The sequence below is a fragment of the Mustela lutreola genome, chromosome 1 (assembly GCF_030435805.1).
Source record: "Mustela lutreola isolate mMusLut2 chromosome 1, mMusLut2.pri, whole genome shotgun sequence".
Taxonomy (NCBI): Eukaryota; Metazoa; Chordata; class Mammalia; order Carnivora; family Mustelidae; genus Mustela; species Mustela lutreola.
The window spans coordinates 12,664,269-12,688,574 of NC_081290.1; the positions used below are offsets into that span (position 1 = coordinate 12,664,269).

The 24,306-nt window shown below is 34.9% G+C and overlaps 1 protein-coding gene across 1 annotated transcript in view; it reads left to right on the forward strand.

The window, feature by feature from the left end:
- Positions 1-17,218: 17,218 nt before the first annotated feature.
- The window catches only part of LOC131825249 (transmembrane protease serine 11G-like), a 33,423-nt gene continuing 26,335 nt past the window's right edge, over positions 17,219-24,306 (forward strand). The window contains exon 1 of the mRNA XM_059164850.1: positions 17,219-17,234. Coding sequence (XP_059020833.1) covers positions 17,219-17,234 — 16 coding nt within the window. The remainder of the gene's footprint in view (positions 17,235-24,306) is intronic.

A 24,306-nucleotide genomic window follows, 5' to 3' on the forward strand; every position in this document is an offset into this window, starting at 1 on the left:
TGAGACCATGACTTGAGCCAAAGACAGAGGCTTAATCCACTGAGGCACCCAGGAGCCCCCTTGCACAGGTTTCTTAACAACTCTGCGCATTAGCACTCTCATCTCTAAAATAGGAATAAAAATAGTACCTACCTCATATGGTTGTTATGAGGATTGAATGCATTCATGAAAGTAAAGCACTTGGAACAGTGTCTGCACACAGTCTCTCAATATGGACTAGCTATTATGAATTATTATTAATGTACCTTCGACTCCATAAAACAATATACTTTTTTAAAACTGTCCCTTCCTTAGAATCATGTAGTTTCAGAATGCTTAAATTACACTGTTTAAAAAAAAAAAAAAAAACCCTTAAATGATCTACTAGATTTTCAGAATCATTTTTGATATCTCAGTATACTTGGGACTGTGAGTTGCAGCTGCGTGGTCATCTGTCACCAGGGCTGTGACTAGAGACATGTAGCAGCAGTATTCATCTTCAGGGTGCAGATGTGAGATCTCAAGTGCTAGATTTGTTCCGATTTATCAGAGAAAAATCTAACCTTTCTGTTTTTTTAATGACAAAGTTTTGTTAATTTCTATGTATGTGAATTTAGCAGCAATATATGCAAATAAGATAAATACAACCTTAAAAATTTCCTAGTTGTTATTTATGCCTTAATATTAAGATATAATAAAAAATGTCATCCATGTACACTTTCCTATTAAAAAGAAAATGTCACCAAATTTCTGAATTGATGACTACTATTAACTAAATATCAATAGAAAAATCAGAAAAAAAAAAACAAATGTTTACACTTCCTTTTATATGCAGAAAAATATCCAAAGTATTCTGGACAATATTTAGCAAATTTAAGATGTGTCTGATTGAAGACAGATCTTTTTATATAAAAGGTAAATAAATACAGTCTTTGGTAGAAACAAAAAAAAAATCTGTCTACAAAATAAATTTCTGCCATGTAAGTTCTATAACAATGAATATGTGCTTTTGTGTAACTATATTTACATTTCATAAGGCTGATAGCTTTTTTGCTAAGTACCTGTGAAACTGTACACTGATTTAAATAATTCAATGCTCAATTCAATTCAATAACATTTTAACACAAATAAAAACAGAAGGCCATAAGTAATCTGAAAAATGAAAAAGTAGATTTATTTTTGGAAAAGTACATTTTTAAAACATGATTTGTATGTCCTATTTTTCGTTTGATATCTGACATGTTGAGTGATGTTATCTATGTTTTGGTTCTGCCCCATATGAATTGCGTGTCCTTGCACAAGTTTCTTTTACCTCATGTTTTCCACCTACCAAATGGGACATTAAATGATCTACCTCATGGCATTGTTGTGAGGCTTTCCAGTTGAATAATAAATTGAAAAGTCAAAGAATGTTTAAAGCCTGCTAAAAAATGCTAAGTGTATCATTGTAAACTGTTACCAGTACAGATGATGGTGCATATATATTTAGACTGTAAAAAAGGCCTTTTTTTTTTTATGGTGTTGAAGTTTTTATTTATCAATAGCATTGCCTTGTGAATTTTGCAAAAATATTGTGCATAAAAAAGAAACAAACTTGGTTTTGCTTCCTGTGTTGTAAATGTTACAGTAATACTCACATATTTAAAACAAACAAACAAACACAAAAACTACAATTTGTTTGATGCATTGCTTTAAAAGACAGGTCAAATTCATTAAACGGACAGTAAACATAATACAGCACTAATCCCTGTAGAATCCTGATGGAATTGGGGTGCCATGACAACTAAAGCATTAGTTTTTAATGATAGAGCAAGATTTGGTCCAAGATTGGACCAAAGTTTTTGCAGTTTAAGAACTCTCAGTGAAATTCATAATTCAACAAGAACAAAAATACCTTAATGGGAATCTACCCTTTCAACTGAATATATATGTCACTTTGTTAATATGTTTGTTTGAAAGAGAGGGGACATGTCTAAGGCATCCCCTCATGAAGTCATGAAAATGAAATAGGCCTTGGCTAGTCTCATCTTCACCCCACTACTCTCATCTGAGTTACAGAGATGTCACTAGCCAGGAACACTGCAGTTCTAGAAGTCAGTGGGATTAGATTGTTGCCAATCCATTGTTTCTCCTTCCAAAAGAAAGAAAGAAAGAAAGAAAGAAAGAAAGAAAGAAAGAAAGAAAGAAAGAAAGAAAGAAAGAAAAAGAGAGAGAGAGAGAGAGAAAGAGAGAAAAGTAAAGGAAAGAAAAAAAGAAAAGGTGAGATAACTCAAATTCACATGGTTTTCAACAAAGTATCACTGGACCAAAACAGTTTTATAATTACGACAAACACCACCACTTAAAAGTATATCCAACTACACTCAGGGATCATTTTAATGAGGCAAAGCTGTAGAACTAGTTAAATTGCAGTAATTTAAAACCTAAATATGGCATAAACTAAAAATCTATACTATTTTTAAATGAGGACCAACAAAAGATTTTGAATTCTACTAATATAGCAAATGTCTGTTTTTCTCTTTGGTCTTTTTACTGCCACACTAGAAAATTTATTTTATAAGCAGAAAAAAAATGCAGCAAATTAAAATTTTTGATTAAGCTGTTTTTGTAAATACAATAAACATCCTTTTACAGGTTTCAATATTTTCCTTGCCTTAAAGTTTTAACTATAGTCAATAAGAGATGAGAGCAATGCAATCACATCGTACAATTAAAAAAATAAAATTTTGCTTCCTACTGCTTTCAATCTGTGAAATGGAACATTCATTTATCTACCTCATGATATTTATGAAACTTTCCTGTGAACAATAACAGCCAAAAGTCAGAGAATGTTTAAAATCTGTTTGAAAAGCGCAAAGCATGTTACTAGATACTGATATCAGCACAGTTGATGTCAAACTTCCCCTAAATTAGTCATGAAGTTTTTATGCAATGTTACCATTTTCATTTATCAATACTGTTGCTTTGTATATTTTGCAAATACTATTGTTTTGTTGAAATTATGTATATCATTTGCTTGAAAAGAAATAATATATAATACAACTCCTCTGTATGAGTATTAATATTATTTTACTGCAAAAAGAAAAATAGGCAAATGAAATTCTTTTTTATTTGATGGCTTTAAGAATTATTATAATCCAGGGGCACCTGCATGCCTTATGATTTCAATTCAGGTCATGATCTCAGGGTCATGAGATCAAGTCCCCCCTCAGCGTAGTCTGCTTGTCCCTCTCCCTCCCCCGACCTGCGTACCCTCTCTCTCCTTCTCTGTCTCAAAAAAATAAATAAATAAATAAAATCTTAAAAAAAATAAGAATGATTATAATCCAAAGCATATTTTACTATAATATATTGGAGAACTCTATAATCAATCTACTGGGAACATTTTTTTTTCTACTGGAAACATTTTAAAAGTTATTATGTAGTTGACTATGGAAAATATCAAAATGAGTCCAAAGTGAGCATTTAACAAAGTATATTTTAAGTACTCTACTTTGTAATATTTTTGTCTATATTCTGGATTATTAAAAAAAAATTTTAAGTAACAAAGCTATGCAATAAAGAGAATCCTAATCAGTTGTCATAGATTCCCTGTGAAGTTCTATTGTTATGCATTTCGTTTCATTGACAGAATCCATCTCCCACATTTTATTTAAATGTATAGTTTCACAGATAAGATCATTCTGTCAGATTTTCTTCTCTTTCCACCCCCAAAACCTAGGTATTCTCTGTAAATGATGTTCAGTTGCCCCCTTTTCAAATATTTTCAGAAAGAGAAATTTCATAAGTGTATGGGACTTCTTCCTTCCTAATAGTTTTAATCACCACCTTTCATCATCTGTATTGTTGACCAAGAAGAGGTTGTAAAGCAGCCACAAGTGTTTCTTTGGGGTCTTAGGGAAATGCAATCCAGGAGACACAGTGGACAGAAATGAAGTGTGCTCCAGCTTGCCATGAGGGGAGTGCAGTTACAATGACAAAAACCACAAGGTTACATAAATCGTTTTGAAGGAATTACGTTGACAGAGTTAAACAATCTAACACATTTATTTACTATTTAGCTAACAGATGTTAGATTATCTCTGTTTTAGTCCAAAATAAAAGAATATGATCCAGAAGGTGGGCCAGGTGCGGCTAACAAGTAAAAAATCTGTGGTGTTCCAAAAATGGAAAGAGGAAGTGTGCCTAGGCCTGCTTTCTCAGTGTCTTCCAGACCCTATTTTGAATGACTCTATTAGCAATGCTTACTTCACCTTTGAAATCTCTCACAGTATTCAAAACAAGCACTTTTTGCTAAATCTCAAACATGTATTTTCCTGTTTAGATCTACGTGGAGATAACTGAATTCTTGGGATAAGTGTTCAGTCCACTAGTGTTTTCCCTACATGTGATAATCCTTAGGAAAAGAGAATTGGGAAGCAGAATGAACAGGCTAGAAGAGAGATAAATAGAACCTGAAAGTAAAAAAACAAGCCTTTGGAAAGACAAATATTAAGCACCAGCAACTTGATAGAAATTTTAGAGAAAAGGAAATAGTTGGTCTACTGAACAGAAGTAGTTTTTAAAGTAAAGAAATGGATGATTTATATATCCTCTTAAAAAAATACTACAGGAACATTATAACATACTTTTTGAGAGATAGAGGGCATACGATGGTATCAGCTTAACTATTTCTACTTTTTTAATATTCCAATATTTGTGTATATTCTTATGTATATCTTAAAAAGTTGACATACAGTATATATAAAATTATGTGTTTTTTTCATCTGAGATTACATATTTTTCAGTGACTATGTAGTTTGGTATAATCATTTTTTTAATGGCTACCTTTGAGTTGCTGCATCAGATAGCTACACTCCAAAGACCTTGACCAGAATGACAGGTTATTGTGCTGCCAACTAACTTTTACACCAGGGCCATAAACTCCATGAACCCTCTAACACTGCACTAAATGAAGGGCACTGCCGTCACCAGTACTTTCACATTGGCTTCTCTCCCATTATGCCTGGGGTTTCTTTTCCTTTTCGTCATATTGCTCTGTCTTCCCTCCTGGTTTACCATCTGTCTACTACTGATTACATGTAACTTAAAGCTTCCAAATAATTGTGTAATCTTCCAAAAATTACTGCTACACATTAATATAAAAACATATAGTATTTTTAGTATATAAGCTCACACCTCTAGCTATACCACAGATTGCCCCTCCTAATTACGTCCAACCTCTTGATCATTCCCCACATTTATTGAGGTAGTAGGTACCTGTTCAAAATAGACCCCTCTCTCGAACTCCTGTCTTCATTGTGGTCAATATCGACATTCAAGTGGACAATCCACACCTAGCCTCAATTCTTTGAAATCATAAATCCAAATGACTCTAATTTCTATTCCACTTTCATCATCTCCTCCTTGGATTTTTGGAAAAACTTCAAAATGATCTTCCTTCTTCAATTTTGATGTCCTATAGTCCATTCTTCTGCACTTCTATTTCAAATGCCTCTAATTTCTCCATCTACTACAGCAGAGATACTTAATATAGAGCCCAAAACCTGGACAGGTGAGATCCGGCGTGTTCAGGGTTATATGGCCGCAGACCCAAAACTTGGATAGAAACAACTGTCTTAACTTTATTTTGACTTACTTTTAACAGAAATTTACTGTTTCTTTCTTTTATAAAATAGGCAAAAAAAAAAAATAAATAAAATAAAAATAAAAATAGTAACGTGAGCTACACTGACTTTGTCACCAAGAGATTGTAAATAATCTTTATTTCATTTAATAGTTATTACATATATATCAAAAAATGTTTATGCTCATCACAACTTTGAAATTATGTTATTCAACATTGCTATATCTTGTGATTTAATATGTTAATAGAAAAACATTTATTACTCTATCATAAATTTTAAAATTTTTCAATAGCAATATTGCTATATATTGGTTTCTCTATAATTCTGTGTATTCTATTTTATGTATCTAAAAAATATTATTATTATGAGAAGGGATCCACATTCTTCACCCCCCAGTCAAAAAAAGAGATAGCATAAAAAGAAATTAAGAGCCTTCCACCTATGGTGTAAAAACAAAATCCATTTTTTTTTTTTTTTTGGTGTTGAAAAATGTCATGATTACCCTTTTCCTGCTTTCCATTTTAATCCCTCATCTTGGTTTCTTCCCTTTAGTTTTCAAAAGGTACTTCAAGGGCTTTAAATGCACTGTGATGTTATACATAACAAATATACAAATACAAATAAATCCTTTTGCATAGAAGCTTTTTCCTCCAAGTTTTCTTTCTGAAACTGTTGTAACCACTTACCGTAATCAGTTGGTGAAGCCCTTCAACATGGCAGTTGGCACAAATATATTTTCATTTTCTTATCTTAGAGCTAGAGTCCCCTTTAGAGCACCAAAAGTGAACTACTAGGCCAGATACAGTGGTTCATGTACTATTGCACCTTGACTAAGAAGTCAAGGGCTATCAAATGCTTTACGGAAACCTCTGATCCTGTTTCACACTTGCCTTTCAAGATGAACAGCGGGGCCTGAAGACGAGACTTGTAGTGACTCAACAAAAAGTGACACCCCTTGAAAGACAAATCCAAGTTTTCAAGGGTGTTGCTTAGGTTTTGAATGCAATATTGTTTCTCATTTATTTTCATTAGCCAGAACCAGGAAATTCTTACTTCCTGCAACAAAGACTTATCAAGTGATTCTTCACTTCAAACCCTGCTATTGGTTAAAATTTACCCATCCCAACTTGTTAAACTAGTTTATTCTAAATCCTTAAGCATTCTTTCTTTAGTCACCTTACAAATCTGAAGGAATGCCCAGGATGCTACTCATTTGACAAGAAAGCACAAGCAACACGGAGTTGGAGGAGTGTGCGTTCCCAGCAGTGTACGATGTATCAGTAAGTTTAACTTGATTTCATGTTTGAAAGAGTTGTTTCAGGTTGTGGTTTCTTATTCCAAACATTATCACTACTCAGAATTTAATCGACCTTTTTTTTTCCTTTACTGTTAAAGAAAATAATAACACCATAGTAGTAATGTTAATGCTTTTTATTTCAGGAAACCATGCTAACAATTTCATATTTAGGATTTGAAAAGTTTAACAAGTTGGATTTTCATTGGAAATTTTCACATGAAAATGGGATAATCACAGAGAGAGGAAGGGAAAACAGAGAGCCTGAGGTAACATTGTATAAATTTGTAGGAGAGGAAGGATGTGGCAAGGCAGAAAGTGTTTTCTCACTCTTATCAAGACTCGACAATAAAAAAAAAAAAAAAAAAAAAAGACTCGACAATCTATAATATTGTTTGTGATATTTCTAAAGTATGCATTTAATTGACACATTGGAGAGGAAATACACAAGTTATAAAGGAAGTATTGTATTTTACCAAATCTGAAATTGATAAACATCATTAAAGCTTCAAAAAATGAATAAGAATCTTAATGTCCTTTGAGAAATCCTTTACTTTTTAAAAATAAAAATTTAAAGAACAATATAAGAACAATTATACATAAGAATGTAAAAAGCAGGTAAGAGCAAATAATCTTAAATTATTTGTATTTTAATAGATTTGGAATGAAGTCTATAGAAAACAAATCTTAGACATTTTTTTAGTTTGCACTCCCCATCTGATCCATTTTGTATTTTTCTCAAGTTTGAACATTCTTTATGTACAAATACGAATCAATTAGTACAAATTACTCAGATAATGAGGGAATTACAAATGTCTTTTCTAAAGCTGTTTAATGAGAGGTTTACTATATCCTTTGTTAATTGGATATTGTATATAAAACTCAATTCTTGATCACAATCCCCCAACAGATTTTATTCTCTACAGTCATTCAAAATGTTCCCCTTTCTGCCTGCTCACTGTAGAGCCACATATTAATAGATTTAGGCTGTTAAAAGACAACACAAAACAAAGGAACAAAAACAACTTTTCACACTTAATTGATTGTATTTCTAATACTGGCATATATTAGGATTTACTTTTAAATAGAATGTAATAGAAGTAGGATGATGAGCATAATAATATTATTTTTATTTTTACTGAAAAGTATCTCCAGGGGTGCCTGGGTGGCTCAATGGGTTAAAGCCTCTGCCTTTGGTTCAGGTCATGATCTCAGGGTCCTGGGATCCAGCCCCACATCAGGCTCTCTGCTCAGCAGGGAGCCTGCTTCCTCCTTTCTCTCTGCCTTCCTCTTTGCCTACTTGTGATCTCTGTCTGTCAAATAAATAAATAAAATCTTAAAAAAAAAAAAAGTATCTCCATTCTGTAGGGGAAAATAGTGGTGATTCCATTTAATAAAGATAATTCAATTAAGGCTACCTTTTTCCTCTTTTTTGCTCTTCAATTTCTTTAGTAATCCTATATTTACTCAAGAACTAATGTGTACTGGGGTGCCTGGGTGGCTCAGTCAGTTAAGTGTCCGACTCTTGATTTTGGCTCAGGCCATGATCTCAGGGTCTTGAGATCGAGCCCTGTGTCAGTGTCCATGCTGGTCATGAAGCCTGCTTAACGTTCTCGCTCTGCTTCTCCCTTTGCTCCTCCACCCCCCCTCTCACTCTCTGTCCCTCTGAAAAAAAAAGGAAAAAAAAAAGAATTACTATGTACCAGTCACCATTTTGAGCATCGGAGGCATAGGGATAGAGAAGAATAAACATACAGTTTTAATTCAGTTTCTTTTAAGGCTCATGCAAATGTCAATTGTGTATTACAGCCGGTTAAAGGCAAAAGACACCTATCAGAAAGGTAAAGAAAGAAAATGAAAGTGACACAAAAGGACACAGATGGAGAAAACAGGCTGAAGTAAAAATCTGGGCAAAGCAAAAGACCTACCTCTGATCGGTAGACTAAGAAACCATCTAGACCTCTCCATTCCTATTTCTTGATAGTCTCAAGATTGTCAAAACTTTCTCATCTAGGTCCAAAATTTGTACAAATTCTACTGTCCCTATCCCTATTCAGATAAACCACTATGTCTGCTTTATGGAGTTTTGCCATATCAGTCTGGTTTTTGTTAGTTTTGAGGCGCCCAGGGATGGTAAGTGGTAAGGGTACTTGGATTAGAAGGGTCAGTGTTGAAAAACCATCCCTACTCTTCCCATTGATAATCCATGTCTCAGTGTAGTTGAATCTCAGAGTTTTCTCCATTTGAAGTATACAATAAATCTTCACTAGTTTTTGTCTCCTGTGAGTAATGTGAAGAAAATATACTTATTCTTTGTTGTACACGTTAGTACCTAGTAGAATTCTTGGCACATAATATGTTAATTCAACTGTTTAATTGTTCTTCAAATTTATGTGAGACTAATATCCAACTAACTCATCAGGTACTGGTTATTTGGAATTTCTCCGTTTGACTTAACTGGATTTCATATCTCTTTCAAGACTTTTTTCCACAGAAATATTTTCCACAGAAACATAAACAAATATTTTATTTACTCTTCTAGTAAGTCACTCTGTATTAGTGATAAAAATTAGATATAATGATATAAATAGGTATAAATACATTTATAATTTTAGTCATTATTTTCTTTCCTAAAACTGAGTAACTATGAGATAGATTCTTTGGATTATCTTATTCCTACAATGAGGTTTTGAGTAATTTTACATTACATCTGTCCACACAGAAATATTAGTCTCTTTTTTTAATTGAGCTATAATTGACAGATAGTATTGTCTTAGTTTCCAATATACAACATAATGATTTGATATTTGTCTACATTATGAAATAATCACCACAATAAATCTGGTTAACATCCACCACCATAGAGTTACAATTTTTTCTTGTGATGAGCACTTTTAAAATCCATTCTCTTAGTACCATCCAAATATACAATAACCTAAGTAGGAGTGATTTGTATCTCTGAAGTCACATAATTCCAAGTTTAAAAATCCAATTAAAAGTTTTATCAGAATACACACACATTATACATGGATATACATTTGTATTTTCCTTTTTATATATTTTTTTAAAAATAAGACTTAACAAGATAATAAACATCTGTTTTTCTATGGTTAAATATTTTTATAGGAAAATGTCATTCTAGATATCTTTCATTTAAATCTCTTCTACTTTTTTATTTTTCAGTCTAAGTAAAATGGACACATATATCGTAAACAACACTGTAATAATGAACATCCTTCTGGCTAATTTTGCACACATTCGAAATTGTTTCTTTAGGATAAGTAATCTGCACTTTCACATTTTCTGGAATGGCATTCTTTAACAAACTTCTCTACATCTGCATATCTTTAGGACACATTGTTTTTTACAACCATCTCAAGTAAGGGTTTACTATTGAAGATTTAGTCTTTGTCCTCCTGATGCCACCTGGGACCATTGCTCTCCACACCCATGTAAATGATCTTGCAAACTGGCTTGTTTCTCTGAGCCTCACATAGTTTATTCTCTGTTCCCTTTCCTTCTGTATGGTGGTCCCTATGGATCCATGATTATGCCCCTCCCCCTTTAATGAAGACTGGCACTTGCTTCCCCATCTCTTTCTCTACTTCAAGCCCTGCATCTACCCTAGGAAACCTCAGGGCCTGTGCTTGATGTACAACATCTTAGTCATTTATTTCCTTGATATCCTCATCTCTATAATATTCTCTTCAAATACACTCTCATGTCTACACCTAGACTTTGTCGTGACTTGAAATTGCACTTCATGAATCATAACTTTGGACAACTATCCCTATCCTAACCTTCCTTCTTGAAGTCTTAGTTTCTGCTAATGCATAAGGTTTTGTTTTTTTTTTTTAAATTCATCGGCTTTTCTAATCTGTAAATTCTTTTTTTTTAAGATTTTATTTTTTAAATAATCTCTACACCCAACGAGGGGCTCAAATCCCAAGATCAAGAATCTCATGCTCTACTGACTGAGCCAGCCAGGTGTCCCCCAAATTTGTCAATTCTCCATACCCATCAGTTGCCACCCCCATCACACACATACATGTTTTTTTTGTTTTTCTTATGATCCTTATGTTCATCATTTCAACAAATTTTTGTGAAGATTTTGTTTATTTGAGAAAGAGAAAGAGAGAGCACCCAAAAGAGCACAAGTGGAGGCAGGAGGAAAAGGAGAGGGATAAGCAGACTCCCCACTAAGCAGGGAGCCTGATGCAGTGGGGGCTCAACTCCAGGACCCTGGGATCATGACTTGAGCCCAAGGCAGACACTTAACCAACTGAGCCACCCACGTGTCCCTCAACAAATTTTTTAATAATGCCAAACCCCATTAAATTCTATTGTCCTGTGTTTTTCATCACTCATACCTGGATAAATTTTAAAGAGGCTATGACTGTCTGAACAATGACTCACCCCTGCCCAGACCACTGAGAAATGCACAGAAAATTCACAAGTTTCCAAGAGGTGCCAGTTCATCTGAGGACTGAGCACTAACCAACATTCCTAATACATCCCCCTCATCTGTACTTCCATTTTCCACAATGACTATCTCCACCTCCTCGAGCACCTTCAAATTTCAAATTCTTACCACCCACCCTCTCACGCTTCTACTAATGTGATTGATCAGTTAGATGAAAATTCCTTCAACTTCCTGATATCGAACCAACAAACCTATCTATATCCATTCAACTCTAAGAGGATGCCTACTGTGCATCCAAGTTCTCTAATCTACTAGGTTTAACCATATGAAATATCAATTCATGACCACTTTTGACCCCTACAAATGGCAATTTGATATGCAGGAACCCAAGTTTAGAATCCAGGATCCTTCAAATATCTTCCCAAACTCAGGATCTCTACTAGCTAGTTAACAGCATTGTAAGCATCTGCAAAACTGTTCCATTCATATGGCAAAAAAATTCCTCTATCAACCCCATACACTTTGCTGACTTATCTCTCTCTTCCCATCCATAGTCAAATTCATGGAAAAAAAAAATTTATATCTGCTGTCCTGTCTTTTCACTCCCAATTTTTCCTCAGATCCACTAACATTTGCTTTATAATGTCACTACTCTGTTCCTTCTCCTGTCACAGTCACCAGGGATTCACTACTGCTTAACTCTATGGGTTTATTAAATTTTCATCATATTCGATTTCTCAATAGCAAATAACACTATGGATCAATCCTTCCTAGAATATCCTCCGTCTTTCATTATCACATTTTACTTTCCTCCTCATTTCCCTCTGTGGTTTTCAGACTTTTTATTCCTTGCCCATATCTTAAATGTTAGTTAATCTTCTTTAAGATTCTTCTCAGAGTCTTCCTTTTTTCCTATTATTTCAACAGAGAAAAGTCTTGAGCACTCCCATATGCTAGGTGCTAAAAATACAAAAATAAATTTGATACAGTATCTGGCTTGTTCACTGCTATAGTCTCAGTTACTGGAAGTACCGGACATTAGTATAAACTCAGTAATCATTTTTAAATGCTAAAGTAAAACTGCTAGTTTAAAAAGAGTACATATTGAATAGTTTTATTCATGTTCGTAAGTTAACTTACCTACTTCTTTTCATATTTGTAACATAAACTTTCCAGTTTGCCGCCCAACTTTCATTTTAGTTATGAAAAATGGGTAAACAGAAGATTTGATCCAACATTAGCTTTTCCCCTCATTTTTTTAAAGTTGTCAGATTACTTTCTTTTGATGATGTCTAGTTCTGCATGTCATTTTGTGAATATCTCACTCAAAAATATGGAAGCAAAAAGTAAAAATCGACCAAGATCATGTGGAATGACTTATTTATCTTTCTTAGCTCCACGAAGTTTATAAGCAAAATTATCAATTTTTTATCAATGGTTATTGTCAAACAACTTAAAACAATGAAAAAGAAAATGTATTCAAACAGGGGAGTTTCTAAAAAGAGAGGTCTTCTCTTGGTGTGGCATTTAAGTAAAACACAATGTTGTTTGGTTTTGTTTTGTTTTTAGTTCTTTTGAATAGTGTTGGCATAGTACAATATTTCAAATGTCCCTGTAGAAATAAGTAGCGTGCAATAATTATTTTATAGACTTGTGAAAGAACAGTCTGTAACCTGGATGTACTATTGCCTAATCCATCCACAATTATTATTTCATGAATTCACAGCACAGTTTGTATGCTATTTCCCAGTTTATTAGCCATCTGAGAAAAAATACCTTCCAAATTTCCTAGATATTGACATATTACTGAGTTAAAATGCAGTCTTGATCTCCAGTTTTAGTAAATGAACCAGACATCGAATTTCAGATGAGATCGGGCACATTCAGTGTGGTATGGCCGTAGACCAGACATCGAATTACAAACTCATACACAGGGGTTGTAGTGAATGGATACAGAATATTTCTTATACAAACCAAGAATATAAATACTAATAAGATGAACTTAATGTTATTTTATTTCAATAATAAGAACAATGAATGTATTCAACTCCTACCAAGGACAAGACTATTAACTGGGCTCCTGATAGGGGGTTAAAGGAAAACTGATTTCTGGTAAAGGAAAGATTGAGAGAATAAATAGTAATAAATAAAATACAATTTTAAAATTAATAAATGTTAAGTACAGGTATAATCAATGTAATTTTAGCAGCATTACCTAAAAGACCAATACTTGTGCTGGTGATAGTATGAAATGACTTTAGGTAGGATTTATTTTAATGTATGATTGAGAAAATAAAGGTACTCTATCAAACTCAGTATTGGTGGGTATTATTGCTTAGGGACTGGCTATGTTAAAAATAAGTTCATTTTAAAAATTTAAGAAAATTGATAGAGATATTAGTGCTTACAGCAAAAGATTGTGATATTGCAACTGAAATCTGGAAAACAACTCAAATAAACAACTAATTTTAAGCAGGACAGAATTTGAACACTTCAAATAGAGCACTCGAATAAGGTCTTAAAGATGAGTATATTATATAAATAGGGAAGTGGGAGAGGGCAATTTTAGACTAGAGTCATTAGACTAACAATGCAGACTGCCTCCTTGGTTAATGTAATAGTTGTTTTGTTTTGTTTTGTTTTTTGTTTTTGACCAGGTTGACATCTTCAAGAAAATGCAGATTAGAAGCCCTACTTTTTAAAACAAATCTTCATTTTGTGCGTTTATTATGGAGGGTACTTATATACTTCAGCACTCATAAAAATATATCACAAAAACAAGGAACACAATTTTTTTTTTTATTTTCAGGTTTCATTGTTGCTTTTTATAATGACCACAATCAAATATGCTTTGATAGTAACAACCTGAATTTGCCAATCCTTTCAAGTTTATCAAATGGAATCTTCTGTCATTCTTACAGTTACAAGCTCAAATGCCAACTCTCTGGGAAAATAATCTTGCCCTCTCTAAATATTCTCTATTTTATAAAGAACTATTTAAAATGCAGATTACTGAAATACTGCCATTCCAAAATAAATAGCAGTTTGGAGCAAATAGCATAGAAGAAACACTGGGTTGAGGGTCAGAACACCTGAATTAAAATTCTTCTAGTTAATACCTGTGTGCCATTAGACCATACGTAAGACCTGCTTTTACCACTGTACTGATATTTGAGATAAACACTATGAAAACTATAAAAGATTACAAAGGTAAAAGGTTATCATTATTAATGGGCTCAATGAAGGTGCCATTGAGAATGTATTACTAGGATTTTATAATGACCCTAGTGTCAGATGCATCATATAACAAATGATCAAAATGATTTTCTAGACATTTATAATACTTTTTTATACATTTATAATACTTCTTTGACTTGAACTCCTACTCACAGATTTCAGAGAACAGACCCAATAGAACGGTTCATTGTGTCCCACTTATAAGTGAATTGTCTCTTCCCCAAAGGATTTTATGTCTCTCCAACAGGAATAATCATTTTCTGTCCTCTCCTTCTTTTGGGGGTGCTCTGAAGGTCACAGTCCAGACAGCTGTGTTCTCACTATCTTGAGACATGTGACTCAAGCATGCTTCTCCTACATGATCTGCTGACCAGCTCAGCTGTAAGGCCATGATTGCTATGGTTACTCCACAAAGCACTAGAAGCTCTTAATTGTTATGTACTACTTTTCTGATTCTTGGGGTTCTTCCAGATCTTTGTGCTGAGGTTGAAAATAAAATTGCTTTTTAGTAGAATTCTGCTCAGCAAAATTTACTTTCCCAAAGTTCTATTTTTGTAACACACCCCATTGGTCACTGCTGTAGTAATTTTGGATTAGGACCTGTGTTCCACGGAGGAAAATGCTCATAAGTAGAAGACAAGAAACTTAAGTGGGCTCAAATAATTAGTACTTTTATGTTCTTGGGTAAATTCTTATAGCCTCAAGTGAAAAATGAGCAAATCATATTTACTATGTGAACCTTAGTCGATGTGGGATGGATCAAGGGTTACAGGGTAAAGCTAAAGCTTTTTAAAAACTCTAAAGTGCTATATAAATGAAAGCTATTATCATCATTATTATTATTGTTAGGGAGACCTCTGCCTCACCCTTCTACCCTTCCATTTCACCCTTTGTTCTCCTAAACCTGTTTGAAATAAGGTGGGGCATCTTTGAGTAAAGGACCACTCCCTATATTCTCAGGGGCCCTAAGTCTCTAGAACCACCCTCACGAGGCTCTGATTACACTGTGTAAATTTTATCAAACACAGATAGAAAGAACTCCCAACAATTAAAGATAGCTTATCAGATATATAGAAATGCCATTTATATTTAACTGAAGTAATACAGTCATCCTTGGGCAGGTATTTTGCTACTGAAGTGTGAAGATGAATAATAGGAAACGAGATGAGAGAACTATCTGTACACTTGGTTACCACATCGACAGGACTCTCCCAAATGAGTGTGGTTTCTGTGCAGTGACTGGACTGCCTTGGTCAGAGCAGAATGTTTACACTTTTCTTTCTTTCTTTCTTTCTTTCTTTCTTTCTTTCTTTCTTTCTTTCTTTTCTTTTTATACTTTTCAAACCATCCCATTTTGTTCAGTAGGATCAAGTCTTCTTCATTCAAGCCTGACAGCAATAGCTAACATCAAGCAAGCACTTGCTCTTTATTCATTCTCGTATCTCTGTAGGAGTCATCTGCATTTTCCAGATTAATAAACTCGGGCTCTAATAAATGAGGTGAGGTTACGTGACTAGTGAGTGCAAAGGCATTTTGTCTGAAAACAAACAGGGCTCTTTTCCAACCCACACATGCAACCAACCTCTCTTCAAAGAGCTGGTGAGGCTACTGTGATTAAAGCAACCTCTTAAAAAAAAAAAGTAATGTGAGAAAAACATTGCCTATTTTCTGTTGAAGACTATAAGATACATGCACGATTGGCTAGAAGAGGTTAAATATCATGTAAAAATTCAGAAAATAGTGTAACACTGTGCTGTCCTCAAACATATTCTTAAGAGCCTGACCCATAACAGTGCATGATGCATGCATTAAGGTGAACCCAATAAATCAGCTACTATCAGCTTCTTCTTCCTCATGAGACATCAACCCAGAGACCCTCTTAATATCTGACAGATCATATACAGGACAGTTTAAACAGATGAGTGGGATATTGAGAAAACCATCTGGGCAATCAGAGAAAGTAGGAGATTTTCCTCTTAATTATCCAGGTAATGTCTTAATTCTTCACCTCTTTTCAAAGTGATTCTGACAAACTGTAGGAAGACAAGACTAGAACCCAATCTTTTCACTCCTTATTGCATATATCCTTCACTTAAATTTCATTGTCTCTGAAGAAAGCAGAGCAACGTCACTTCAAAGAATTTATTGCCCACATTGGGCCAACCACTGTGTTAAACATTACTGTTGTAAGAAGAAGAAAGAGAACACAGGCACAGAAATAAGAGATTAAAAAAAAAAAAAACACAATGGTGATAGCTGATGGGTTAATGGATGCTATCTTCTAATTATTTCTATTTTCTCAGTGAAATGGTTTTAAGGCCATCAGCTGAGGGTGAAGATGAAAGAGGAGGTATTAAAGATTTGAGAAGATAAAGTATGAAATAATCTTCTATTTCTCACAGTAGGAGAAAGAATAACTAAGGAAGTATGATGCCTAGGAAGCATTACGACCAACTTGAAGTTAGTGCTCCGGCAATTTAAAATGAGACTCATCAGCAAAATTGAGTATTTTTTCCCAGCCATGTTTATATAAACACAAAGTAGGTGTAATTTGTTTTTAGCCATGGTTGGAGTTTTGCTATATGATGATGAAATGATATAAAGAGAGAAGACTCCAAGACTGAAGAGGTATGCCAGGAATGAGTAGAATTAGGGACCATGGGCTTTTTGCCAAGTAAGAGAGCAATGCCAACATGAGAGTGACGGGAGACAGTGAAAACATAGTAGGATGTGTGGTGTATAAGTCCCAGTGGGGTACTAAGGCAGTTGTGGTAGTTGCAGAGTTAGGTGATTAAATTTAGATTATGGAGGGGACACCTGGGTGGCTCAGTGGGTTAAAGCCTCTGCCTTCGGCTCAGATCATGATCCCAGAGTCCTGGGATCGAGCCCCACATCGGACTCTCTGTTCAGCAGGGAGCCTGCTTCCCTTCCTCTCTCTCTGCCTGCCTCTCTGCATACTTGTGATCTCTCTCTCTCTCTCTCTCTCTCTAATAAATAAATAAAATCTTAAAAACATAAAAATTAAAAATAAATAAATTTAGATTATGGAGGAATTGATACTATTGGCAATGACAAGACATAGAGCATAGTATGAGACTGGGCAGCTGAGGTGAGGAGAAGGACACAGTGGCACCAGAACATGAAACAGAACATGACCAATTTTGTTGTAGAGCGAAATATGTAGAGGAAGCTTCAAGGTTGCTTCTAACTGGAATAGGATTGCAGTGAAAGGAACTGGACCTTAAAAGGAGAAGGCATTCAAGTAGCACACTGAAAGGTTTCCAGTAATGGTAATGCCAGCAGCTGCAAAAAGAGGAGGTTAGAAACACAGAGAAAGAGAATATTTGAGGCAGAAGGGGTGAATGTAAGGAACAGACTAGCACATGTGCAGGAAAGTAAGAACCCAAAAGTAAGTTAGACACAATAAATGAAAGACACTACCTATATTTAAAGTTGTCCAGTGGGTTCCTATAACTCTTCGAATTATCAGTACTTTGCCATCACCTTCAGGGTCCGTGATCTGATCCTTGCTTGTCTCTCTGGCTGAACTTTTTCTCCTCTTTCTTGGATCTACCATGATCCAGCACTCTGGCCTGATTTCTTTCAGGAACTCAGGAAGATCACCTTTGTTCCGTCTCTAGAAACTTGCTGCCACCTTGTTGCTCTTTACCTAGCTCTTCTAGAAGCTTCCCAATTCACTTCTCAATTCATCTTCGCAATTCATCTCTCGGCTGAAACGGCATCTCTCCAGGGATAACTCCCCACTACTCAGTTAAGCACCCTCTCCCCCTAGCTTCCATTCGCTCTCTATTCATTAATACACTTTGTTTTCAAGAGTTGACATGTATTCTTTGGCTTGTTTTATTTTTGGCCTCCTTCCACTAGCTTGTGAGCGTCACAAAAGGAGGAAACTTGCCAGTCTTGTTTGCCACAGTTTTTCCGGGAGCAGAATCAGCTCTTAGCACATAATGAGGTCTCTCTAAATATTTCCTCAATGAACGATTGGATGAATGAATGAATACAATCCAGCGAGTTTAGGTCTGCATAATGAGAAATATTTGAGAGATTTTGAATGACAGAGTCACACTATTAGAACTGTATATTTGGAAAATAATTCTGGTAGCAACATTGTAGAATGTATTTAAGGGGGAATTATCTAGATAATTAATTAATAGATAAAGAGATCTATTAATGGCTACTGTGATTGTCCAGATGAAATACATCTAATGCCTGAAGTAGGATGGACATGAAAAGAAGGGGCCACATGGAAAGACCATTCAGAAGTCGACTGGCTTCGTGAAGCAGTTGTGCAAGGGAAATGTTCTATGATTCTGAGTTCCAGAAAGTGGGTAATCTAGAAAATTGTAGATAATTTTATTAACACATATACTTGCTTTTTAAAAATGTGATTTAAAAAAGTAAAGGAAGTAAAGGAAGAGTTTAATACAAAATGAACAGATTACGGTGGAAAGAAGGTGATACCATAAGAACAAAGCAGAAGAAATGAGTAGAAGGAAGAAAAGAAAACCAAAAGCTACCATGGAAAGGGAAAGAGAAAAACAGAAAAGATTAATGAAGATGTGGAGAAATTTTTACATTGTTGATAGGAATGTAAAATTGTGTAGACACTTTGGAAAAGTTTAGCAGTTCCTCTTAATGTTAAGCATAGAGTTATCGTATGACCCAGAAGTTCCACTCTTATCTCTATATGAAAAAGAAATGAACACACATGTCCACACAAAAATTTGAACATGAATGTTTACAGCAGCATTATTCATAACAGCCAAAAAGTAGGAACAATTCAAGTCTCCATTAGCTGAACAAGGGACAAATAAAATATAACATATCATAAAATGGATTATTATTTGGCAATAAACACAAATGAAGTCCTACCTTCCACTATGGAAAACAGCATGGGGTAATACATGCCATCACATTGATAAATTTTGAAAATATTATGCTAAGTTATGGAGGACAAATACAAAAGGTCACATATTATGTAATTCTGTTTATGTGAAATGTCAAGAATAAACAAATCTGTAGAGACAGAGAATAGATTTATGGCTGTCTAGAGTCGGGGAGTTAGGAAAAAAATAGAGAGAGACTCTTAATGGGTACAGAGTTTCTGTATACGGTGATAAAGGTTTGAAAATTGATTGTCGTGATGTTAAACAATTTTTGGAATACACTAAAACCTAAAAACCATCGAGTTGTACGCTTTAAATGAGTGAACTATAGGGCATAAGAATTATATCTCAATAAAGCTGCTAAAGTAACAAAGGAAGGAAGGAAGGAAGACACTAAAAAGCTCTGGCAGCTCAAAATATGTTTTGACTAGATGTAAAAACTCCTGACAGTTATTGTTCACTGAACCTGTCAGTTTCCTACCTATCATTACCCTTCCTTTTTGACACTCATGTGACTTCTCCAGCAGTATCACACCCTTCTTTCAACAGTTTTTTCTGACTCAAGAAAGGCTTTCCTTCATTTTCTTTTCACATTTTAAATTTTATGTTATTTTATTTATTTTTATTTAAATTCAAGTTAATATATTGTATAGTATTGGTTTCAAGAGTACAATTAGTGATTCATCACTTACATATAACAGCCAGTGTTCATCCCAGCAAGCGCCCTCCATAACACCCATCATCCATTTATTGTCCATCTCCCCACCTATCTCTCTTCCAGCAACCCTCAGTTTATTCTCTACATTTAAGAGTCTTTCGTGTTTTGCCTCCCTCTCTGTTTGCCTCTTATTTCATTTTTCCTTTCCTTCCCCTATGTTCATCTGTTTTGTTTCTCAAATTTTACATATGAGTGTAATCATGTATTTCCCACTGGTCATTATAGTGACAGTAGAACTTGTTCATTAAAAAGTTTTTGTAGCCAGTACATCAGAGCATGCTACAATGTTCAAAACAAAACTTGATTTTTTGTGGAGGTCAAAATTTGTTGTTAAACCACAGTAGGAAAAGAATGATTAAGGATAAATGATGCTTAACTAATAATCTTAGTAAAGAAGACACACAAATGGCTAACAGACACATGAAAAAATGTTCATCATCATTAGCCACCAGGGAGATTCAAATCAAAACCGCATTGAGATACCACCTTACCCCAGTTAAAATGGCCAAAATCAACAAGACAGTAAACAACAAGTGCTGGAGAGGATGTGGAGAAAGGGGAACCCTCCTACACTGTTGGTGGGAATGCAAGTTGGTACAGCCACTTTGGAAAATAGTGTGGAGATTCCTTAAGAAATTAAAAATAGAGCTATCCTATGACCCCACAATTGCACTACTGGGTATTTACCCAAAAAAAAACCTGATGTAGTGAAAAGAAGAGCCATCTGTACCCCAGTGTCCATAGCAGCAATGGCCATAGTTGCCAAACTGTGGAAAGAACCAAGATGCCCTTCAATGGATGAATGGATAAAGAAGATATGGTCCATATATACAATGGGTATTATGCCTCCATCAGAAAGGATGACTATCCAGTTTTTGTATCAGCATGGATTGGACTGGAAGAGATTATGCTGAGTGAAATAAGTCAAGCAGAGAGAGTCAATTATCATATGGTTTCACTTACTTGTGGAGCATAAGGAATAACACAGAGGACATTGGGAGATGGGGAGGATAAATGAGTTGGGGGAAATCTGAGGGGTTGGGTGAGCCTGGTGGTGGGTATTAAGGAGGGCATGTATTGCATGGAGTGCTGGGTGTGGTGCATAAATGATGAATTTTGGAACACACACACACAAAAAGTAATTCAATTTAATTTAAATATATATATATTAGTAAGAGAGGGAAAACGTACCAATAAAATAAGCTGTGTTGGCCAAAGTGGGTGCAGTACCATTCTGGCCACTTTATCTTCAGTAGCCCAGGTCAATGGCTTACACATCCTTTTTGGTCCTCATCGGGTTTTAATTGCCTCAGTACTCTAAAATTTCCTTCAAGGAAAAGCTTCTCACGGAACTTCACCATGTAAATTGGCATTAATGAGCAGAATTTGGAGAGTAGCTCTCTCTGCCCTTGATTACCCCCTTTTGAACTCTTATCAACTAAAACACCAGCTATTTTAATTATGACATCAGTCAACTTTTCATTTATGAAACATTATGTCTTTCTTATTTGCATAATGTAGAGTTACAGAAACAAGACACACAGCTTGTCAGAACATGAAACATAAAAGGAAGCACAAATCTTCATTTAATCTTCCGCACAACTTTTAGTTAGTATTTCTACTCACATCACAGATTTTATGCAAGTCTCATCACATCTGGTGCTACAATTAAAATCATCATCATCATCACCGCTAAGCCACTGTTATTATGAATAATAATACCATCACCTCCTGATATTTGCATAACAACAGCTTTCTTCCAGAGTTATTCTGCCTTCCCTGGCCAATGGATTAAAACCCCATCCAGATGATTCACCCATCTTGTCTTGTCTTAAGCTTTCTCATACCCATTATTGTAATTTTTTCCCTATGGATGCTCCGAATGTGAAAGTCTGATTATGCCTACCTCTGAAACCTGGGATTTCTCTTGAAGGCTCTGGTAGTCCCCCTTCTCTCAAGCTTAGACCCTGTTATCTGCCAGAATTCTGCATGGAAATCATCAGGGCTTTGATAGTCTCCCTAGGGGCTTCCCAGTCTGTGCATAGTTTCTTTCCTGTGTTGTCACTTATATATCAAGGTCCTGGGCAACAGTTCTTATCTCTTTCCTTCATAAATAGCACATCCACTATCAGCACATGCTTTTCACCAGCTCACTCCATTTCATCAAGTACAAACTCCTTGGTATCTTTTTCTGCTGCTTTTGATAATTTAAATAAATAAATAACCAAAACTCCTAAGTCTTCACCATGTTTTAGTAACTATTCCAAGTGCTCATATGTAAATTAACTCATTTAGTCTTTGCAATAATCCCACAAAATGGGTATTATTACCCCCATTTGGTAAAAGGATCTGAGACACAATGAGATTGAATGCCCAAGGTCCCATAGTAGTGGAGCTGGGATAAAAAATTGGGTAGACTGGCTGCAGAACCCACACTCCCAACTACTATGAACAACCTCTTTCAGAGACCATAAACCCTTCAAATGTGGCCATGGCTGTGGCAAAAAGAAATCCTTTTCTCTCTCATCTTTGAATCACTGAGGGACAATATTTTGGTTATATAAAGCATTTTAAAAGCTCCAAGAAAAATAATAGATGCTAGGAGAGTTATCTAAAGGGAAGAACCTGAATATATACCTTGGTAAAATAAAATTGTGACATTGACTGGCTGACACTGATAAGAGCAAGAAGAGTCCATTCCATTCTGCTGAGCTTTGGTTCAGGAACTACCTCCCATGAGAGTCTGGATAATGAACCACTCAGAATGTTACCAAAGGCAGGGGAGAGATCAATGCTTTGACTCTTTGTGAAAGGTTTTCTAGATTGACCTGCTTGGATGAATAGCTTTTGTCACTGCTCCTCTTTGCTTTGGCATAAATACCTCAAAGGTGAGGTCACTTATATTGTTTTGTTTGTTTGTTTGAATGTCAAAGTCTTCTCTAAGGCTGGTTTTTCCTACACTGTAGTGAATCTGTTTAGTCATCTGTCTGGGATAAATCCGACCAAAATTAATTCTTTGAATTGGAAGGATTAGGGGGAGGAAGAAACTAGAAAGGAAAGAGAAGGAGAGAATTGTCCTTTAGAGATTTTTAAGTGCAAAATTTGTAACTGTATCTTGATTTCAGGTAAATGCTTATGCTTGTTTTTTGTCCTAATTCATCTCTAACAAAACTCTCTGCTAAAAATAGTTTTTGTGTTACAAATAGTTTAGGGTCAACTCCTCTTTTATGACACATTATTTTATTTAGTAGACAAATATTTACCAAGTACCTATGAGGTTCAGGGTCCACCAATCTGGAATAATCACTGATATCAGCCATTGAAATTAATTAATGTGTAAGTTAAAATTAGATCAGTACTGAAAAAAATCAGTGAGAAAAAAATATTTAATTTTTTAAAAAATATCTAGGAATAAATATTTTGTGCATGTCTACATAATTAAGAAAATGTACTCAAACAATTTTTCAACTGTGACCCATACATAAGTCACAATGACGTGTCTGGTGTTAGAAGTTCAACAGGAAACCACACCCTTTTGATAATGAGAGTTCTGTTGTGAAATAAACTTCCTCCCTATCAACGGTTTTCTGTATTGGTCTCCGAAGAGAAGACAGTGAGAAGATGGGCCCAGCATTTTTTAACTTGAAAAAATTATCGTTTTCAACCATTATTTCTTCCAAAGAGAAATCATTAGTCCTCTGAAATTTTCTTAGAAATACTCTATCACTCTAGTAGCAATTTGTGTACACTGTGTTCCTTCCCTATAGACTCTAAGTTCCTTGAGAGGAAGATGTATTGAAGATTCTTCATTATATTCCTGTTTTGTGCATAGCAATGTTCAATAAATGTTTACTCAGTTAGCTAATGAACACATGCATTGATTAGGTTTACCTCTATTCTCGTTCATAAATTCTACTTCCTTATGTCTGTCCTTGAGAAATCTTTGTCCTTGTCTCCTGTCTCCTTGTCTTTGTTTATGCTTTCCCTCTTCTTGACGTACCCATCATTCTTGCTGATTCCTCCTCCTCAGCTTCCAAATCACAGTTCAAAGGATAAGGTCTCTAAGCAAAACCATTTGTACCAACTCATGTCTCATAACTTATTGGGCATAATTCCATCAC